At 45.1% G+C, this 19,874-nt stretch overlaps 1 protein-coding gene across 1 annotated transcript in view; it reads left to right on the forward strand.

Annotated features, from left to right (window-relative positions):
* The window catches only part of SMO (smoothened, frizzled class receptor), a 48,940-nt gene that overhangs the window by 19,448 nt on the left and 9,618 nt on the right, over positions 1–19,874 (forward strand). The window contains exons 3-7 of the mRNA XM_040343244.1: positions 3,118–3,327; positions 6,251–6,423; positions 8,051–8,270; positions 10,971–11,094; positions 18,990–19,082. Of these exons, the coding sequence (XP_040199178.1) occupies positions 3,118–3,327; positions 6,251–6,423; positions 8,051–8,270; positions 10,971–11,094; positions 18,990–19,082 (820 nt within the window). The remainder of the gene's footprint in view (positions 1–3,117; positions 3,328–6,250; positions 6,424–8,050; positions 8,271–10,970; positions 11,095–18,989; positions 19,083–19,874) is intronic.

Consider the following 19,874-nt stretch of genomic DNA (forward strand, 5'->3'; position numbering starts at 1 on the left):
CAAGGGGAGGGGCTGTATAGTGAATGTAAATGTTAAGAACTCCTGCTATAGAAACGTATACTTCTGAAACCCTCAGATTGTGTTACTCAATAAGCAGTGCAGACTTGCTATGCGTCTTAAACTTAGGCTAGCCATATACTCTTTTATCCCTATCCATAGATGTCTTCATCCATGCTAAGCAGCGTAGATTAAGGAATCTCCCCTCTAAGCAGCGTAGATTAAGGAATCTCCCCTCTAAGCAGCGTAGATTAGGGAATCTCCCCTCTAAGCAGTGTAGATTAAGGAATCTCCCCTCTAAGCAGCGTAGATCAGGGAATCTCCCCTCTAAGCAGTGTAGATTAAGGAATCTCCCCTCTAAGCAGCGTAGATTAAGGAATGTCCCCTCTAAGCAGCGTAGATTAAGGAATGTCCCCTCTAAGCAGCATAGATCAAGGAATCTCCCCTCTAAGCAGCGTAGATCAAGGAATCTCCCCTCTAAGCAGCGTAGATTAAGGAATCTCCCCTCTAAGCAGCGTAGATTAAGGAATCTCCCCTCTAAGCAGCGTAGATCAAGGAATCTCCCCTCTAAGCAGCGTAGATTAAGGAATCTCCCCTCTAAGCAGCGTAGATTAAGGAATCTCCCCTCTAAGCAGCTTAGATTAAGGAATCTCCCCTCTAAGCAGCGTAGATTAAGGAATCTCCCCTCTAAGCAGCGTAGATTAAGGAATCTCCCCTCTAAGCAGCGTAGATTAAGGAATCTCCCCTCTAAGCAGCGTAGATTAAGGAATCTCCCCTCTAAGCAGCGTAGATTAAGGAATGTCCCCTCTAAGCAGCATAGATCAAGGAATCTCCCCTCTAAGCAGCGTAGATTAAGGAATCTCCCCTCTAAGCAGCGTAGATTAAGGAATCTCCCCTCTAAGCAGCGTAGATTAAGGAATCTCCCCTCTAAGCAGCGTAGATTAAGGAATCTCCCCTCTAAGCAGCGTAGATCAAGGAATCTCCCCTCTAAGCAGCGTAGATTAAGGAATCTCCCCTCTAAGCAGCGTAGATTAAGGAATCTCCCCTCTAAGCAGCGTAGATTAAGGAATCTCCCCTCTAAGCAGCTTAGATTAAGGAATCTCCCCTCTAAGCAGCTTAGATTAAGGAATCTCCCCTCTAAGCAGCGTAGATTAAGGAATCTCCCCTCTAAGCAGCGTAGATTAAGGAATCTCCCCTCTAAGCAGCGTAGATTAAGGAATCTCCCCTCTAAGCAGCGTAGATTAAGGAATCTCCCCTCTAAGCAGCGTAGATCAAGGAATCTCCCCTCTAAGCAGCGTAGATCAAGGAATCGCCCCTCTAAGCAGCGTAGATTAAGGAATCTCCCCTCTAAGCAGCGTAGATCAAGGAATCGCCCCTCTAAGCAGCGTAGATTAAGGAATCTCCCCTCTAAGCAGCGTAGAGCAAGGAATCTCCCCTCTAAGCAGCGTAGATCAAGGAATCGCCCCTCTAAGCAGCGTAGATTAAGGAATCTCCCCTCTAAGCAGCGTAGATCAAGGAATCGCCCCTCTAAGCAGCGTAGATCAAGGAATCTCCCCTCTAAGCAGCGTAGATCAAGGAATCTCCCCTCTAAGCAGCGTAGATCAAGGAATCTCCCCTCTAAGCAGCGTAGATCAAGGAATCTCCCCTCTAAGCAGCGTAGATCAAGGAATCTCCCCTCTAAGCAGCGTAGATCAAGGAATCTCCCCTCTAAGCAGCGTAGATCAAGGAATCTCCCCTCTAAGCAGCGTAGAGCAAGGAATCTCCCCTCTAAGCAGCGTAGAGCAAGGAATCTCCCCTCTAAGCAGCGTAGAGCAAGGAATCTCCCCTCTAAGCAGCGTAGATCAAGGAATCTCCCCTCTAAGCAGCGTAGATCAAGGAATTGCCCCTCTAAGCAGCGTAGATTAAGGAATCTCCCCGCTAAGCAGCGTAGATCAAGGAATCTCCCCTGCCCCCCACCTCCATGGGTGCCGGTGTTTCGTCAGATTTTGCGACCCATCAGAATTGGTAACAGAAGTGACATTCCGTCGCCGCCATCTTGCTACACCCTGCACTTCTCCATAGTATGGATACATTGAGAAGTGGGAAGGCGGATATCTTGTTACACCCACCAGAGTTACTCATTTTACACTTATTTTTAACAGGAAAGTAAGTTTATATAGGGAAATACAGTACTTAGAAGTCCGTCTGACTGGTTAGATATTGAATTTTAAAAAGCAGCAAACTTCTGTCAGATAAGCAAACCTATGAGATGAGCAGACTCGGTATATAAACTCACTTTACTGTTAACTATAAGTGTAAAATGCAAAACTCTGGTGGGTGTTAGAAGATGTCCGCTTTCCCCTTCTCAAAAGTTTCTTGAGCTGGGTGATGCTGACAGGGCCAGCAGTAATCGGACAAAATGCAAGATGTGTATGGCTAGCATTAGATTTTTGATTATGTAGCAATATTACAGTCTCTAAAAATGAAACAAATCTGGAGAACAAATAAGAACACTGCAAATTTATAAAAAAAAAAGCCACATGCTTCATTTAAAGGGGGTTATAAAGGTTTGTTTTTTATTTTCTAAATAGGTTCCTTTTAAGCTAGTGCATTGTTGGTTCACTTACCTTTGCCTTCGATTTCCCTTCTAAATGTTTTTTTTTCTTTGTCTGAATTTCTCACTTCCTGTTTTTCCTCAGTAAGCTGTTCTGGCTGACTAACCCCCATGGATGATGGGGGCAAGCTTACTGAGGACAAACAAGTAGGGAGAAATTCAGACAAAGAAAAATAACATTTAGAAGGGAAATCGAAGGAAAGGGTAAGTGGACCAACAATGTTATAATGAACAGTTAATCTATGACCCACCAAAATGCATCAGGCACTACAAACCTTTGGTTTATTGGCATAATGAGCAGAGATCCTGTAAAGACTAGCAAGCAATTGCTAACAAGTTCATGAAGTTTCTAGGATGTCCTTTCCTGCTTTTCCTATAAAAGCTTTTTGTTTACAGAGCTCAGTAGCTCAGGCTGACCTTTAAACACAAGTGAATGAATTACTCTTCTGCCTCTCTATTCTCTCTGTCCTCTACTTAAGACTATAGGGTTTTTTTTCTCAGGTAATGAATTGTTGTACTTTTTACAGAATGAGGTGCAAAACATCAAGTTTAACAGCTCCGGGCAATGTGAGGCTCCCTTGGTCCGCACAGATAATCCTAAGAGCTGGTACGAGGATGTGGAAGGTTGTGGCATTCAGTGTGAGAATCCGCTATTTACCAAGAAAGAGCACCGAGAAATGCATGTCTTCATTGCCATATTCAGTTCAGTCACCATATTTTGTACATTTTTCACACTGGTAAGTTAGTCTAAAGATATGTACAATTTAAAGAATACATCGGCTACTTTATGAATAAGTGGAGTTGTTTTCTACAGCTCGATTCATCTTTGCTTATTAACCTCCCTGGCGGTATGATTCTTTCAGAAAAAAGGTGCTGAAAGCGGGACCATTATTTGCAAGGAAATTTGGTGTTTTATACTGTAGGCCTGTAATTCTTAGGAATAACTCACTTAAATCTGACCAAACAAGAGTCTAGTAGGCATCCTGGGTATGAAATTTTTTTAAAAACAAAATTATAAATTATAATATAATAAATAATTATAACAAATAATATAATTAAAATAAAAATTATTCAATAATGTAATCAACTCAAAATCACTGAAATTTGCTCAGTTGCAGAATTGTCGCTGTCATTACTTTTATTTTTTTATGACGAATTTCCCCACAAATCGCTATCGCACAATTCTGCAAGTGATTATAATTTATTATCGCTGTTTTCTAGCTGCTCTAAAACCATTTTTGACATAAAGGGACACTTTTGGTTGCTATGGACAATCTACAGTTTGCAGGGAGAAAGAAACATTTTTATTATATAAAATAACATGTAGGACACTGGGCAGACCACTAGGGACAAGGAGGGTGTGTTTTTTTTACATACAGTACTGTAATCTATAAGATTACAGTATACTGTATGTATTGTGTTTGTTTACCTTTTTGAATTTGGCGCCGATCTCCGCCCCCGTGCGTCGTAACGTCGCAGGGAACGGAGATCGGCGGCACACAGAGGCACTGTGTGAATCGAGCGAGGTCCCGCTCGCTCACACAGCGCGGTGGCATCGCTGGATCCAGGGACAAGGTAAGTAAACAATGCCTGTGGATTCAGCGAGACGAGTCTGACTCGGGGTTACCGATCCTGGCCAAAAAATCTCACCCCGAGTCAGACTCGGGAACACCGCTCAGAGGGTTAAATAAACTGAGGTCAGGTGAAGGATGTGCAGATCAACAAGGACTAAATTTGGTCTATGAATGGATGGGATTCATTGTCCATTACACAAGTCAAATACCTGACTTGAAGTTCTAAATTGTGTTTCTATGAACAGATTGTGCATTTAAACATCAGAATTTGCTCTAATGTTGCTTTAGACATCTCAGTCTTTTTACCCCAGAGGAACTCCTAAAAAATCAGTGCATTTGGGGTCAGAGAGGATAATGCCCTTTCATTGGTGATCAGTGGGAAGAATGCAACCCTTTCTGACGACAACGGTCCGACGGACGTGTTTTATCGGACAATCCGACCGTCTGTATGCTCCATCGGACAATTGTTGGAATCTCCACGGACAAATGTTCGCTGTGCATGCTCTCAAACTTTCCGACAATAAATGTGTTATGTCGGATCACTCGATCGTGTGTACACAAGTCCATCGGACTAAAATCCAAAGTACAAACATGCATGCTCAGAACCAATGCTAAACATCAGACAACAATAGCAGAAGTTGCCCACAGGGTGGCGGTAAAGAGCTGAAAAACCACATGATTTGGTGAATGTTGGCTGAAAATGTTCTGCCGTGTGTATGCAGAACAAGTTCACAGCCAACGCCCCTTCGGACAAAAATCCAATGGAAGTCTAATCGTGTGTATGAGGCTTTATGATGCTTGCTTTGTCAAGTAGTTAGTATTGGCTCTGGAACTCTGCAGGCCCCTGCAAATAGGTGGTCAATCAGCCACAATCCAATGAACCCCTAACAATCTCTGGAGGTTCCCTAGCGTTCCACGGCATCCTGATTGAGAAAGTTGCCCTAGACAAACAGAGCTAGATTCAGAGACATTTTACGCCGGCGTATCTATTGATACGCCGCGTAAGTTAAAGGATGCGCCCTCGTATCTATGCGCGGTATTCAGGGAACAAGATACGCCGTCGTATCTAGTCTTAGTACGCGTTGTATCTGCATATTTACGCTGGCCGCTAGGGGCGCTTCCGTAGATTTATGCGTAGAATATGTAAATGAGCTAGATACGCCGATTCACGAACGTACTTGCGCCCGTCGCTGTAATCTACGCCGTTTACGTAAGGCGTACGTCCGTCGTAAAGTTATCCCTGCTATAGGTGGCGCAACCAATGCAAAGGTATGGACGTCGGAACAGCCGTCAAATTTTAAGTCGTTTACGTAAGTCGTACGGGAATGGGGCTGTGCGTAGGCTACGTTCACGTCGAAGGCATTGAGCCGACGTAGCTTAGGGAGTATATGCGACGTGATTCTGAGCATGCGCCGTTCGTACGGCGCTTCATTTACATGGGGTCACGATTCATTTCCATACAACACGCCCACTACCAGCCTACTTTGAATTAGGCGGGCTTACGCCGACCATATTACGATACGCCGCGGCAACGTACGGGGCGAGTGCTTTGTGAATACGGCTCTGGGCTCTGTGTGGACCGTCGGCGTAGCGTATATTTGATACGCTACGCCGGCAAAACAATGCGCTGAGCTACCTGAATCTAGCTCATTATGTCTATTGCTGTGAGATGCTCACTCATTATATAAAATGACACTATATATGTGTGTATGTGTGTATGTGTATGTGTGTATATATATATATATATATATATATATATATATATATATATATATATATATATATATATATATATATATACATACTTGATGTACTTTGGTTGGTTTAGAGATAATTACTGACCATTGTTCCCCTTGAGATATCAGAAGTGGGGCTAGTGCAGTTTAGCTATGGGTAGTGTATTCTGCACTTGCAGTTATAGTAATTAATTATCACTAAATTGACCCACGAAAAACATTAAGACCAGCACATCAGGAAATACCTCCTGTCCTGATCCTCAGTCTTCGGGTGCCCTAACTCCTATTGACCTGTTAGGGGTACGGTTCCTGTTTGTGACTATGTATTTCTCTCTTCCATTTTTTTCCAGGCCACATTTCTATCAGATTGGAAAAACTCTAACCGATACCCTGCTGTGATTCTTTTTTATGTCAATGCCTGCTTTTTCATGGGAAGCATTGGGTGGCTTGCTCAGTTTATGGATGGTGCCCGTAATGAAATTGTTTGCCGGGGAGATGGTACCATGAGACTTGGAGAGCCCACGTAAGTCCAGTTATTTTTTTTTTTTTAAATATTCCCCTTATCTGCTACAACAGCCCACTGACAGAATAGTGCTCGCCTAGGCCAGAGGATCAGCTATGAACTGCCATAGGTGTAAATAAGCTTTTATTACATCAAATTATTTGAATTGGATCTGGCCTTGGCCTCAATCCAGAACTGTAGCACGGTGTGGACATAACATAGCTTTACATTTTCCTGTATATTTTGAGTCCCATTCCAGTAAGTGCTACTGCTTGTGAATAGAGTAATTGAGACAACATTAGCGTTGCCATACATAGCCAAATGTTTGCCAGCAGCTCTCCCGGTTCAAACATCACTTTCAATGGTTGGCCAGGGGTAGAGTCAAAGGTCAAGGTCTTTCCTAGAGCAGTAACAGGCACAAAAATCTATTCAAAAGCAGATACAAATCATTCCTTTTTCTATTGAAGAAGCACCCATATCTGCCTGTTAGTTTCAAGCCTTAACTATGTGCAATGTAATAAAATACACATTATTAAAGCATCCGTTGCAAGTTTTTTTTAAGTCCCTTTACGTGTAGAGGAAGCCAGTAAATACATTTTCTGGTGCCCATAAGTGTGAACTCCTCTCTGATCAATACAACTGGTGAAAGGGTTTACAAATTTGCGGGGTCACTTTGCACAGCACGGTGGCTAAGTAGTTGGTACTCTCCGCTTTGCAGCACTAAGCATGTCAGTTCGCTTCCCAACCACGGCACTACCTGCCTGAAGTTTGCATGGTCTGTGTGGGTTTCCTCCCACATTCCAAAAACATATTGGTAGTTAAATTGGCCCTAGTATGTGAGTTGGAGACCTTAGATTGTAAGCTCCTTGGGGGCAGGGACTGACGTGCATGTACAATATATATATTAGGGTTGTCCCGATACCACTTTTTTAGGACTGAGTACAAGTACCGATACTTTTTTTTATGTACTCGCCGATACCGAATACCGATACTTTTTTTTAAATGTGTCCTCAAATGCAGCCATGTCCCCCGTATAGCAGCCATGTCCCCCGTATAGCAGCCATGTCCCCCGTACAGCAGCCATTGTCCCCCGTACAGCAGCCATTGTCCCCCGTACCTACTGTTATCACCGCGGCGGGGAACATTACAGACAGCGTTCGTTTGAATCGCGAGCAAGGGGGAGTGTCTATGTGACTCCCCCTTGCTCGCGATTGGACAGATCCGTCCAAGGGGGAGTGTCTATGCGCGGCGGGGAAAACAGCTGTTCAAACGAACGCTGTCTGTAATGTTCCCCGCCGCGGTGATTAACGTGGCAGCTGCGGCGTTTTCGGCGGCGGCGGGGGGTAGGAAGTATTCTATTTTAGTATCGGGGGTATTAGCGGGAGTACGAGTACTCCCGCTAATACTCGGTATCGGGACAACCCTAATATATATATATATATATATATATATATATATATATATATATATATATATATATATATATATATATATATATATATATATATATATGTATATATATATATGTATATGTATGTATGTGTGTGTGTGTAAAGCACTGTGTAAATTGAAGGTGCTATATAAGCACCTGTAATTTAATAAATATGGCAGTAAATGTTCATATTTTTCTGTTCTTTTACTTTTTCAGATCAGATGAAACTCTCTCATGTGTGATTATATTTATCATTGTTTACTACTCCATGATGTCAGGAGTGATCTGGTTTGTTATGCTGACATATGCTTGGCATACCTCCTTTAAAGCCCTGGGTACCACTTACCAACCCCTCTCCGGCAAGACTTCGTACTTCCACCTGGTCACGTGGTCTATTCCATTTGTCCTCACGGTGGCCATCCTTGCAGTGGCTCAGGTAACAGGACTCGGTAGACATTCATACTATGGGGTTGATTTACTAAAACTGGAAAGTGCAAGCTCTGGTGTAGCTGTGCATGGTAGCCAATCAGCTTCTAAGTTCAGCGTGTTCAGTTAAGCTTTGAAGTAGTAGATATATAAAATCGCTCTGTGACATTAGTATTTTAACGAACACATAAAAGTTTACTTTCAGATCATCAGGAAAAAAGTGTATTATTCTTGTCCCCGTTCACACCTGTGCGAATTGTTGTGCAACAATGTGCTACAATAAAAACATTATTGCCTATGGAACCCTTTCGCACCTATGCAATGCACTTCAATGCATCTTGAGAAAAAGGTGCAGACATGTCTTGTGGTGTGTCAGAGTGTGCTTTTAGTCCCATAGATTTCAATAGAAGCACGTGAAACGCACATATACATGTGTTTTAATGCATTTTTGGTGTGTTTTTAATGCATAACCTCCTAGCAACATCTACTCTACTAAAGAGTCTGTATAGGAAAATGTAGAAAGTAGGCCACACCATTCTTGCTTGATACTGAATAACTAATTTTGCTAGTAAGGTCAGGGATATTGCTGTATGATTCCAGCAACAATAACAAGACTTGCTGCAAGTACAGGAGAGCCTAGAGGACATGCCCATGAGGTTTATAAAGAATGGGATATAGACTTCTCTCTACCTCTTTCTGTATGGAGATAGCACCAAGTACACAACACAGGAAGCCGATACAAGGAAGATGGCACCTTAGGCCTCATTCACACCTCAGCGTTTTGTAGCTTGAAGCCTGAAGTTCCAAAATGCTGGAGGAGAAAATCTATTATTCTCTATGGAGATGGTTCACATCTCCACTCCAAATTGCCTGAAGCCAAATGCCTGAAGCTCAAAAAAGTTCTGGAGCTTTTTTTGTAGCTCAATTCGGGCAGATTTTGGCTTTTTTTTTTTTTTTCTGCTTTTTACATTGGTGACCTTTTTGACCTGTGAAAAATCGCTGCAAACTCACACCACTTTCTGCCTGAAAACCATACGCTCTGGTGTGAATGCAGCAAATGCATGAAAAATGAGCATCAATACGCTACAAAAACACATTCTGTAAATAAAACGTGCATTTTCAGCTTTGATTGTATGTCTTGGCTCAGCTAGAGGGGGAAGCTGACAGAAGCTTTACAGTGCTAAAGTTTACAGGTTGCTGCTGCTAAGGGAGAAAGGAGAGAATATCAGATAAAATAAGACACTATCCTTGTAAGTAGGGCTGGGAAAAAATCGAGTTGGTAGGTCAAATCGATTCATATTTAAAAAAAAATCGATTTTGTTACATTTTTTTCCCCCCAGGACCAGCGCTGACACTGCGCCGGTCCTGAGGAGCTGCGGGCAGGATTTTTTAGGCGAGGTCGCGGCTTTGGCCTAGTCCGCGAGGCTGGACGCTGCGGACTAGGCCGAAGCCGCGGCCTCGCCTAAAAACTCCTGCCCGCAGCTCCTCAGGACCGGCGCGGTGTCCATCAAAAAAAAAAACTTGATTTGAATCGTAAATTAAGTTTTTTGAAAAATGCAGATTTTTTAGGTGAAAAATTGCCCAGCTCGACTTGTACGTTTTTAACTCTTTTGTGTCTCCCTGGCAGCAGAGTTTGTTATGTCACCTTCCCTTATTTCCCTTTCTCTCTCCCTAAAATCCTCAGTCTGGGTCATTCCTGTTCCACCACCCTCCCCTCTGCAGCAGTACATTTTGAGACTCTCAGGCCCGTACACACCATAGAATCCATCCGCTGAAAAATCTCAGCGGATCGGTTTCAGCGGATAGATTCTATGGTGTGTACATTCCTGCGGATATTTATCCGCGGGAATTTCACGATTCCAGCAGATAAAAATTTGTAGACATGTCTACAAATCTATCCGCTTGAATCGATCCCAACGGATTGATCCGCTGGTCTGTACAGACTCACCGGATCAATCCGTCCGAAGGGATCCCCCGCATGCGTCGTAATGATTCGACGCATGCGTGGAATTCCTTATATGACAGCGTCGCGCTCGTCGCCGCGTCATCATCGCGGCGCGACACGTCATCGCGAGCTGATTTCGGGGCGGATTTCGATCCTATGGTGAGTACACTCCATCGGATCCAAATCCGCTGAAATCCTCGAAGATTTATCCGCAGAAACGGTCCGCTGGACCGTATCCGCGGATAAATCCTCTCGTGTGTACTAGGCCTCAGCAGATCTGCCTCTAAGGGCTCACTGATTACAGAGCAACTGAGGCTGTGTAGAGCAGGGTTAGACAGTGTATTACTAGATTTTAAACCGCATAGGCACTTGTTTTTATAATGTTTTACATAGCTATACTTGCAAAAGGTTTTTGGAACTGTATATGTGTTGTGCTTTTCTGCAAAAAGCACCAAAAAAGGCATAGGTGTTAACCAGGCCTAAGAAGCAATACCACCTTAGTGTAAATGCATGTACTGATATACTTTATAAATTGCAAATAATCAAACGTATATATCTTTGTCATGTGCATGAGTAGTATTACAACATACTTTACAACTAGTCTTTATTAGATAGTAAGGAGTTAACCCCCTACAACACATCATGATATTTTAATGATAATATTTATCATATTTATTATAGAAATGAAAAAACAAGCTATAGTAGCATGGTAGAATAGTACTCGGATTGGAAGATTCATTGTGTTGCTTGTTGTGTTCCAAACAGGTTGATGGAGACTCTGTGAGTGGGATCTGCTTTGTGGGATACAAGAACTACCGCTACAGAGCCGGCTTTGTCTTGGCTCCAATTGGAATTGTACTAGTTGTTGGAGGTTATTTTTTAATCAGAGGTGAGATTATTAAATATAGGAAATGGTGTCATGTTCAATGATTGGAAAAAAAATTCAAGCTGTCACAGACTTAAAATCAGATAATGGCTATTTTGTTGATTTATTATTTGTTTGCTTCAGACATTCTTGCAAAGCTGCATAGTTAGGCAGCTGGACGCGCTATTGTAAGTGTATCCAAGTCCAAAAAAAATATATAATATATTGCAGCTTACTTTTTTTCTCTTGCTAATCATGTGACTAAAACATGTACTGTCCCTGGGTGAGTACCTCTCCATTGTATCTATTGAGAGAGCCAAGTTTGTCACCCAAGCTGGATTTCAACATGTCTTTCTTTCTCCGTCTTCATTACATTGGGAGTAGGGAGATTAGTAGTCTATAGAAGAACGATAAAACATTTTTTGCTTCCAGCTCAGCTCGCAGGAAGTGACAAATTGAATTTAGTGCAGCCACCACATTCAACCCTTTGCCGACCGCTCTATAGCAGAATGACGGCTACAGCATGGCAGGCCAGTTCTGGGAGGGCGTCATATGATGTTCTCCCATGATCGTGATCGCTGTGTCCTCAGGACACAGCTGATTGCAGATCGAGATAAAGAGCCAATTAGTTGCTCTTTACCATGTGACCACATGATCAGCTGTGTCCAATCACAGCTGATCATGATGTAAACACAAGCCGGTTATCTGCATTCCTAGCCTCACGCTGACAGTGTAAGGAGAGAAAAAGAGAGACGATAACCGGCTTGTGTAAAATGGATTATCAGTGTCCTGATTATCAGTGCAGTCCCAACAGATGCCAACAGTAGTGCCAATCAGTGCCCACCCGTGCTGTCAATCAGTGCCAGCTATCAGTGCCGCCCCCATCAGCGCAGCCTCATCAGCGCACATCAGTGAAGGAGAAAAATTACCTGTTTGCAAAATTTTATAACAAATTATTATTTATTTATTTTTGGGTTCATTTAGAAAAAAATAGAAAACCCAGTGGTGATTAAATACCACCAAAAGAAAGCTCTATTTGTGTGAAAAAAATTATAAAAGTTTCATATGTTTCATGACCACGCAATTGTCATTCAAAGTGTGACAGCATTGAAAGCTGAAAATTGGCCTGGGCAGGAAGGGTGTAAAAGTGCCCGATATTGACCTTGTAAGGACTGGTAAGCTACAATGTATGCAATTTTCGTTCTAGCCTTTAAAGTGGAACTTTACCATAACAATGGAACTACCCATAACAATAAAAAACGGAAAATTGTATACTCACCTTTCCGTAATTTTCCTTTCCTGACGCATCTTCATGGCAGCACACACTGGGTTGTGACTCCGCCCCCACAACCTGACAGGATTGGTTAGCTATAAATTCGAAGAGGAGACACCCGGCATCATTCTCCGTAAATATCATCTTCATTGAACAACAGGGTGGGCAGTTGTGTGCTGCCATGAAGATGCGTCAGGAAAGGAAAATTACGGAAAGGTGAGTATACAATTTTCCGTTTTCCTGACGCATTCATGGCAGCACACACTGGGAAATAACTCGCTAGTCGGGCGGGTTCAATGCAAAATTATTTTATTTCCTATAGAGCCGAAGAATTGGCCCTGAAGATAGATCTGCCAAACTCGGAGGTTGCCAACAGAGCGGCGTCCACTCTGTAGTGGGTGATAAAGGTATGCCTGGAAGACCAGGTTGCTGCTCTGCAGATGGTCTCTGAAGAGACTCCACAATATGCTGCCCAAGAGGTAGCCACTGCCCTAGTTGAATGCGCTTTGATGCCTTCTGGGATCTCCAGCTGTTGAGTGGAATATGCTTTCTCGATGGCCTTAACTAGCCAAGAGGCGATGGTTCGAGAGGAGGCTGCCTGACCTCGTCTGGCTCCGTGAGGTATGATCAGGAGAGCGTCTGTTGACCGAAGGTGGATAGTGGCTGATAGGTAGTTAGAAATTGCAGACTTAATGTCCAAGGCATGCGGTTCACCATCTTCGTTAGAAAGGCATGGCAAGACGATGTCCTGGCCGTAATGGAAGGCTGAAGTAACCTTGGGAAGGAAGCGATCCGAAGGCCTTAGTACCACCCTGTCGGGCAGGAAAACTAAGTATGGTTCCTTTGACATGAGAGCTTGCAACTCCGACACTCTCCTAGCTGAAGCAATGGCAATGAGGAAGGATAATTTTAGGGTCAGGTCCCACAAGGAGATTGAGTTGAGTGGGAAGAAGGGAGGATTGGACAACGCCTCCAGAACTACTGAAAGATCCCAAGCCGGAAAGGATGGTCTCCTGGGCGGCCTAATTTTAATACATGCCTTCATGAACTGAATTATCAAGGGGTGCAGGGCCCATCTAGTGCCCGTTTTGGCAGACAGAGCGGAGATCTGTACCTTCAGGGTGCTTGAGCTCAGACCTTTGTCGATTCCTATTTGCAGAAATTCTAGGATTTGGTAAGGATCCGGCGAGACGTGATTCCAACCTTTGAGTTGCGCCAAGTGGGCGAATCTTTCCCAGACTCTGGTGTAGACAGAGTTCGTGGTGACCTTCCTGGCCTGCATCAAGGTTGCTATAACTGCCTGGGAACATCCCTGTTCTCTAAGCCTAGCCCTCTCAACCTCCAGGCTGTCAAGTGGAGTCTGTCCGGAGCCGGATGGAGGAGCTGACCTTGGTGAAGGAGGTCTGCTGAGACCGGTAGGTGGATAGGAGGTCGGGTATTGAGTTGCAGTAGAGTCGTGAACCACGGTCTCCTCGGCCAGAATGGTATTACCGCGATCACTGTGACTGATGACCTTCGGAGCCGAGATAGAAACCTTGCTATCAAGGGAGTTGGGGGGAAGATGTACCCCAGACTGAAGTCCCATGGATGAAGAAGGCAATCTGTCCCTTCTGCTGTCGGAAAGGGAACTCTGGAAAGGAACTTCACGCATTTGGCATTTGCTGGTGTTGCAGCCAGGTCGATCTCTGGAGTCCCCCATGCCTCCGTCAGAATGGAGAATTCCCGGAGGTTCAGAGACCACTCGTTGTTTGAACGAAGTTCCCTGCTCAGGAAGTCGGCTAGCGTGTTCTGTGCCGCTGGAACGTAAACTGCCCTCAGGTCTAATAGATGAGCCTGTGCCCATTCCATTATGGGGTGAACCTCCTCTAATAGAGTGTGGCTCCGGGTACCGCCCTGTCTCTGGACATAGGCTACCGCCACCCTGTTGTCCATCCGGATTAAAGCGGTCTTCCCTTGTAGCAGAGGCGCGAAGGCTAAGAGTGCCTGGAACGCAGCTCGGAGCTCTAAAATGTTCGAAACTGTGCCCCGGGCAGGGAAGTGCCACGGTCTGGATCTCCTGAGGTTGGGAGGATATGTCCACCACACAAGAGCGTGCTTCACTTGAGTGGGGATTCTGATGCGTTGGTGCATTGAAACTCCATCCCACTGTCTTAGAAAGGAGTTCTGGAAGGCTCTCATGTTCCACTGGGACCACTGCATCATGGGAATAGTTGAGGACATTGAGCCCAGTACGCTGAGGCAGGTTCTGGCTGACGCGAGTTTGGAGGACAGTAGATTCCGTATCTTCTGAACTAGAGGTTCCACCTTCTCCAGGGGCAGCTGTACCTTGTTCTGTTTGGTGTCCAACTCTGCCCCAAGGAATATCATCACCTGTGAGGGTTGAAGGCTGCTCTTCCGCCAATTGATCAGCCAGCCGAAATTCTGAAGGGTAGAGGTCAGGATCTCCCGCTGGAGGAGCAGAGTCTCCTGGCTCGCTGCTAAGAGCAAGATGTCGTCCAGATAGTGATGCACGCGAAGTCCCCTTTCCCTGAGGAGAGCTATGAGAGGTAGGAGGACCTTTGTGAACGTTCTGGGTGCCGAAGAGATGCCGAACGGTAGGCATCGGAATTGGAAGTGCTGTTGGCTGATGGAAAAGCGTAGAAACTTCTGGAACGCCGGATGGATTGGCACATGGAGGTAGGCGTCGGAAAGATCCACCGACAGCATCCAATCCCCTAGATTCACTGAAAGAAGGATAGACTGGAGACTTTCCATTTTGAAAGCTTCTATCTGAATTCTCCTGTTGAGACGTTTGAGGTCCAGAACGGGCCGAAGGTCCCCTGACTTCTTTCGGACCAAAAATAGAGGGGAATAGAATCCCCTGCCCCTTTGGTGCGAAGGAACTTCTATGATTGCTCCCTTCAGAATCAGCTCTGAAATATACTGAACGAGAAGCTTCTTTTTGTCCGGAGAAGATGGAATCTTGGTGGGTTGGAAGACGGTGTGAGGCAATGCCCCCATGAAGTTCCACTTGTGACCCTGACTGATCGTAGAAAGAGTCCATGGGTCTTTTATGTGCTCTGACCACACTTGTGAAAAAGCCCTGAGCCTGGCGCCCACATGAGCTGGGTGGGCAGGCAAAGCTTCAAAAGGACTTTGGTTGGTCCCCCGCGGTGACGGGCTTGGTCTTCTGAGCCCTTGCAAAGGGAGGGCGAGTAGTTCTCCAATCTCTCCTAAACTCCCTGCCGGGCGATAGGTTCTGGCCTCCCTGTATCTCTCAGGCAGATTGCGCCTGAAGGTAGGATTCCTCTGAGGCTTGGGTCTCCTGTCCGATGGAATAAGCCCCGACTTTCCTCCAGTGACCTTAGAGATCGCTGAGTCCAATTTAGCGCCGAACAGATTTGCGCCATCGTATGGTATCTTGCACCAATTTGACTTTGATGTTGTGTCAGCGACCCAGGGTTTCAACCATAAGGCTCTGCGGGCCATCACTGAGGCTAACATGGATCTAGCCGAGGAGCGAATCGCATCTACTGAAGCCCCCGCCACAAAGTCGCCCGCCAGTCTGATTTCCTGTAAAGTGGAAATCACCTCCCCCTGATCGGTACCTTCCAGGAGGGCCTTTTCAGCATTGGCTGCCCATGTGGAAATGGCTCTGGCGACAGCTGCCGTGGTAATGGCTGGTCTGCATGCTCCCCCTGCCGTAGAGTATGCCTTTTTTAGCTCCAAATCAATCTTGCGGTCAAGGACATCTCGGAACGAGACTGCATCTTCTATAGGCAGCGTGACATGTCTGGCGAGCCGCATTAGGGATGAATCAACGATGGGGGCGTTGATGAGGGGGGAAACTTTAGACTCCTTCAGCGGGTATAACTTAGCTAGTTTATTGGACAAACCAGGCCGCTTGTCTGGTTTTTCCCACTCGTCTTTGATGAGGTCCTCCAATTCCTCAATGAAGGGGAACAGTTCGGGGTCCCTTCTTAATTCTGGGAAGTATTTCCCAACCTTCGGGGGATCCGCTACGGGTTCTTCCCAGCCAATGGCCTCCTTCACTGAGCGTGCAAAGGGTTCGACCAAACTAAAATCAAACCCCGATATCATCTCCTGTTCCTCAGGATCGGGAAGGGTTCCTGGTAGCTGGACATACGGACTAAAGGCCGAAGAGGTTCCCGGAGTGGGGTCATCGCAGGCTAGAGGGGCCACCGCCCAGGCTGCTTCCTGTGCCGGCTCTCTTGGACGGTCAGAAGAGGCTCTAACATCCATCTCCCTTTCCTTCGTTGCTTCATTAAAGCAAGAGTGACAGGCTAGCTTCCCTGGCATTGCAGTAGCACCGCATACCCAGCAGGCATTTGCTGCAGGACGGGCATGATAATGTTCACGGTGCGATGAGGGAGACCGTCTGCGGTGGGACCGGCTGCGACGGGAACGGCTGTGGCGTGATCGGCTATGCCTTGATCGGTGGTAACGGGAGGATGATCTTGACCGACTCTTGTGAGACCTTCTGCTTGATACATGCCTGGATCTCTCCCTGCGCCGTGGGCTTGCGTCTCTAGGCCTGGTGGGACTGCAAAAAAAAGGCAGTGTTCAGTGGCCGGCTCTCTTTTTTTTCTCTTCAGTACTTACCCGTCAAATGATGGCCTCCATACCTCGTTTGTTGGTAGTGGTCTGCTAGGGCAGTGGGCTCCATGGAGAAGACAGCAGCAGATATGGGAGCTGGAGAAGCAAAGAAATAGTTAAAGAGGTGAAAAAAGATAAAATGAGGTGAGCCTAGCAGAGGAGAAGAGCTAGGTACCTTGCAGGAAAAAATTACAGGAAAAACGGCAGAGCAGCAGCTGGGAAAAGGAAAAATCAAAAAAATGACATTTTTTTTTAAATTTGGCGCCGCCGTCGCGGCGCTGATGACGTCATCGCGCATGCGCAGTAGCGTCGCGCGCGTCCCAACGCCATTTTGGATGAGGGCGAGGGAGTCTGCCGCATCATCAGAGTGCTGCGCTCATTGTAGAGCAGACAGGGAGCGCGGTGAGTGGAGAGGAAGCATGGGACAACACAGCCCAGCAAGCCTGCAGGCAAAACAAAAGGTAGAAACTTCCCAAAAAGGTTTAATCAGGTGCATACATGTATACTAACAGGCACAGCTAATAGGCATATATATATATATATATATATATAAAGGCATATAAATAGTGAAAAAAGGCACACAGAAGGCATCTAGCCAAATACCTGGGAAAAGAGGGAGACCCACTGCCAGAGTTCTAAGCTCATTTAGAGCCTGTGAATGCCAGGAAATTTTGCCGGGATTTAGCCCCTGAGACCACCAGAGCGGGGATCCCCCCATATAGCTCTATTAGAGACTGTACAGGGGGGACTTCCAAACAGGAGAGGCTGAACCTGCTGGGGCGATAGCGGTAGGAGGCAAGCTGTACGTCCACGTCCTGTTCAGGTGAGGATAAAAAAGAGAATGATGCCGGGTGTCTCCTCTTAGAATTTATAGCTAACCAATCCTGTCAGGTTGTGGGGGCGGAGTCACAACCCAGTGTGTGCTGCCATGAATGCGTCAGGAAAATGATGTTCTTTAGCAAGGAACATACATCCCACACTAATAACTATGCTACCAAAACAAGTGCATGTTGTATATTGCCAATATGCATTCTACTACATAGTTTTGGTAAAAAAAATCCCAATAAGCGTATATTGATCGGTTTGCGCAAAAGTTATAGCGTTTACAAATGATGGGATATTTTTATTCTAACTTCTACTAATGACACTGGCAGGGAAAGGGTTAACATTAGGGGAGACCAAAGGGTTAAGTGTGTCCCTAGGGGGTGCTGTGTGGGGGTTGCTCTTTCTGGATGAAGACATCCAGTCAGAGATCCAGAGATCCATGTTCCTGCTTAGCAGGAACACAAGATTTCCATCTTCCCTGTCAGAATGGCGATCTGCCTTGTGTACATAGGCAGATCGCCGTTCTGCCTCTCCCAGGAACAATCGCGAGTGGCCGCTGATTGGTATGCTCTGTGTCCAATCAGTGCACAATTGCACCTCCAGCGGCGCATGCATGCCACCCACCGGCTATTGCACGAAATAACGTACAGGTATGTTGAACTTCATTTTTCTCAGCACGTCGCAGTGTTTTACGTCACCACGTTCTGACACGAACGGATATTTAACTGATGGTGTGTAGGCAAGACTGATGAAAGTCAGCTTCATCGGATATCTGATGAAAAAATCCATCGGTCCGTTTTAATCGGATGAACCGATCGTGTGTACGTGGCATTAGTCTTGTCATATCACTGGTATTTCATGACCCTTAGCACTTGTGCTTATGTATAAAGGGGGAAATCGGAATTGTGTCCTTACAGCATAATAATATGGAAAAAGTACTATTGGTCCTAAGTGCTTGAGTAACATAACTGAATCTACACCTCATCTCTTAGGATTGTTACATTTTTATTATTCTGTTTCTTTTTATTATTATTATTTTAATACATCCTAATTTCAAATGACCTAAAGCAAGGCTGAAATTTTCTGTGTATACGTATTTCACATATTTCACAATTTAAATGTAATTTAGATAGATACATTTTATTTTCTTATAAATGTTTTTTTTTTTTTTTCATTATGTATAATATTTAAATGTGTTTTTTTTTGTTTGTTTTTTTTATTATAGGCGTAATGACATTATTTTCTATCAAAAGCAATCATCCTGGACTCCTGAGTGAGAAAGCAGCCAGTAAAATTAATGAGACCATGCTGAGGCTAGGTAACTCAATTCCTATTCAGTCTCTGAGTAATTTAAAGCTGAACTCCAGGATAGGCATATATTGTCCAAATACAGGAGCCATGTGTATTCCTTCTTGAATCTTGCTGTGCTTTGTCCGTTTTTTCCAGATCGTATTATAGGCTTACTTATAAGTACAAGTGACACAGAGAGGTTTACAACCACTTTGAACTATGTAGTCATAGGTGTAGTCGCAGCCTATTGCATTGCGGTGTGCACCCCAAAGCTCCAGCACATATGCGTTTGATATATTTGCCGGCCTCTTCCCTGCTCTCCATCCTGAAACAATGGGAGGAAGGGGGAGCAAGGGAGCACATAGGGGACTCGGGCAACAGAAGGAAGAAGAACAGGGAAAGGAGGGGTGGTGGGGGTGGCATATATTAGTACCGATCCCCTATATTTTCCTCCTGTGGCAGCTGAATGTTGACAAAAAGGAGAGGAAGAGAAGCCTACTTTCATCTGCTGCAGGCGTAAAATACAGATCGGTTCCACTAAATTCCACCTCTGCCACCTCTCCTGTCCAAGTTCTGAGGGTCAGCAGGGAAGTATTGCGGTTTACCTGTCACCATTGACAGGTTGCTAACCCCAGGATTAGGGTGTGCCCAGGCACACCTGGCACACCCCTTGCGCACGCCTATGTATGTAGTGCAAGGGCCTTCCTGGCTGCTTACAAATTGAAAGTGTTTAGGTTTTACCTCATTTCCTTTAGATTTACCAAAACCATAGAAAAGTTGTACAAGAAAAATGTATAATGTATGGCCAGCCTAAGTGATC

The sequence above is a fragment of the Rana temporaria genome, chromosome 3 (genome assembly GCF_905171775.1).
Source record: "Rana temporaria chromosome 3, aRanTem1.1, whole genome shotgun sequence".
NCBI classification, from domain to species: domain Eukaryota; kingdom Metazoa; phylum Chordata; class Amphibia; order Anura; family Ranidae; genus Rana; species Rana temporaria.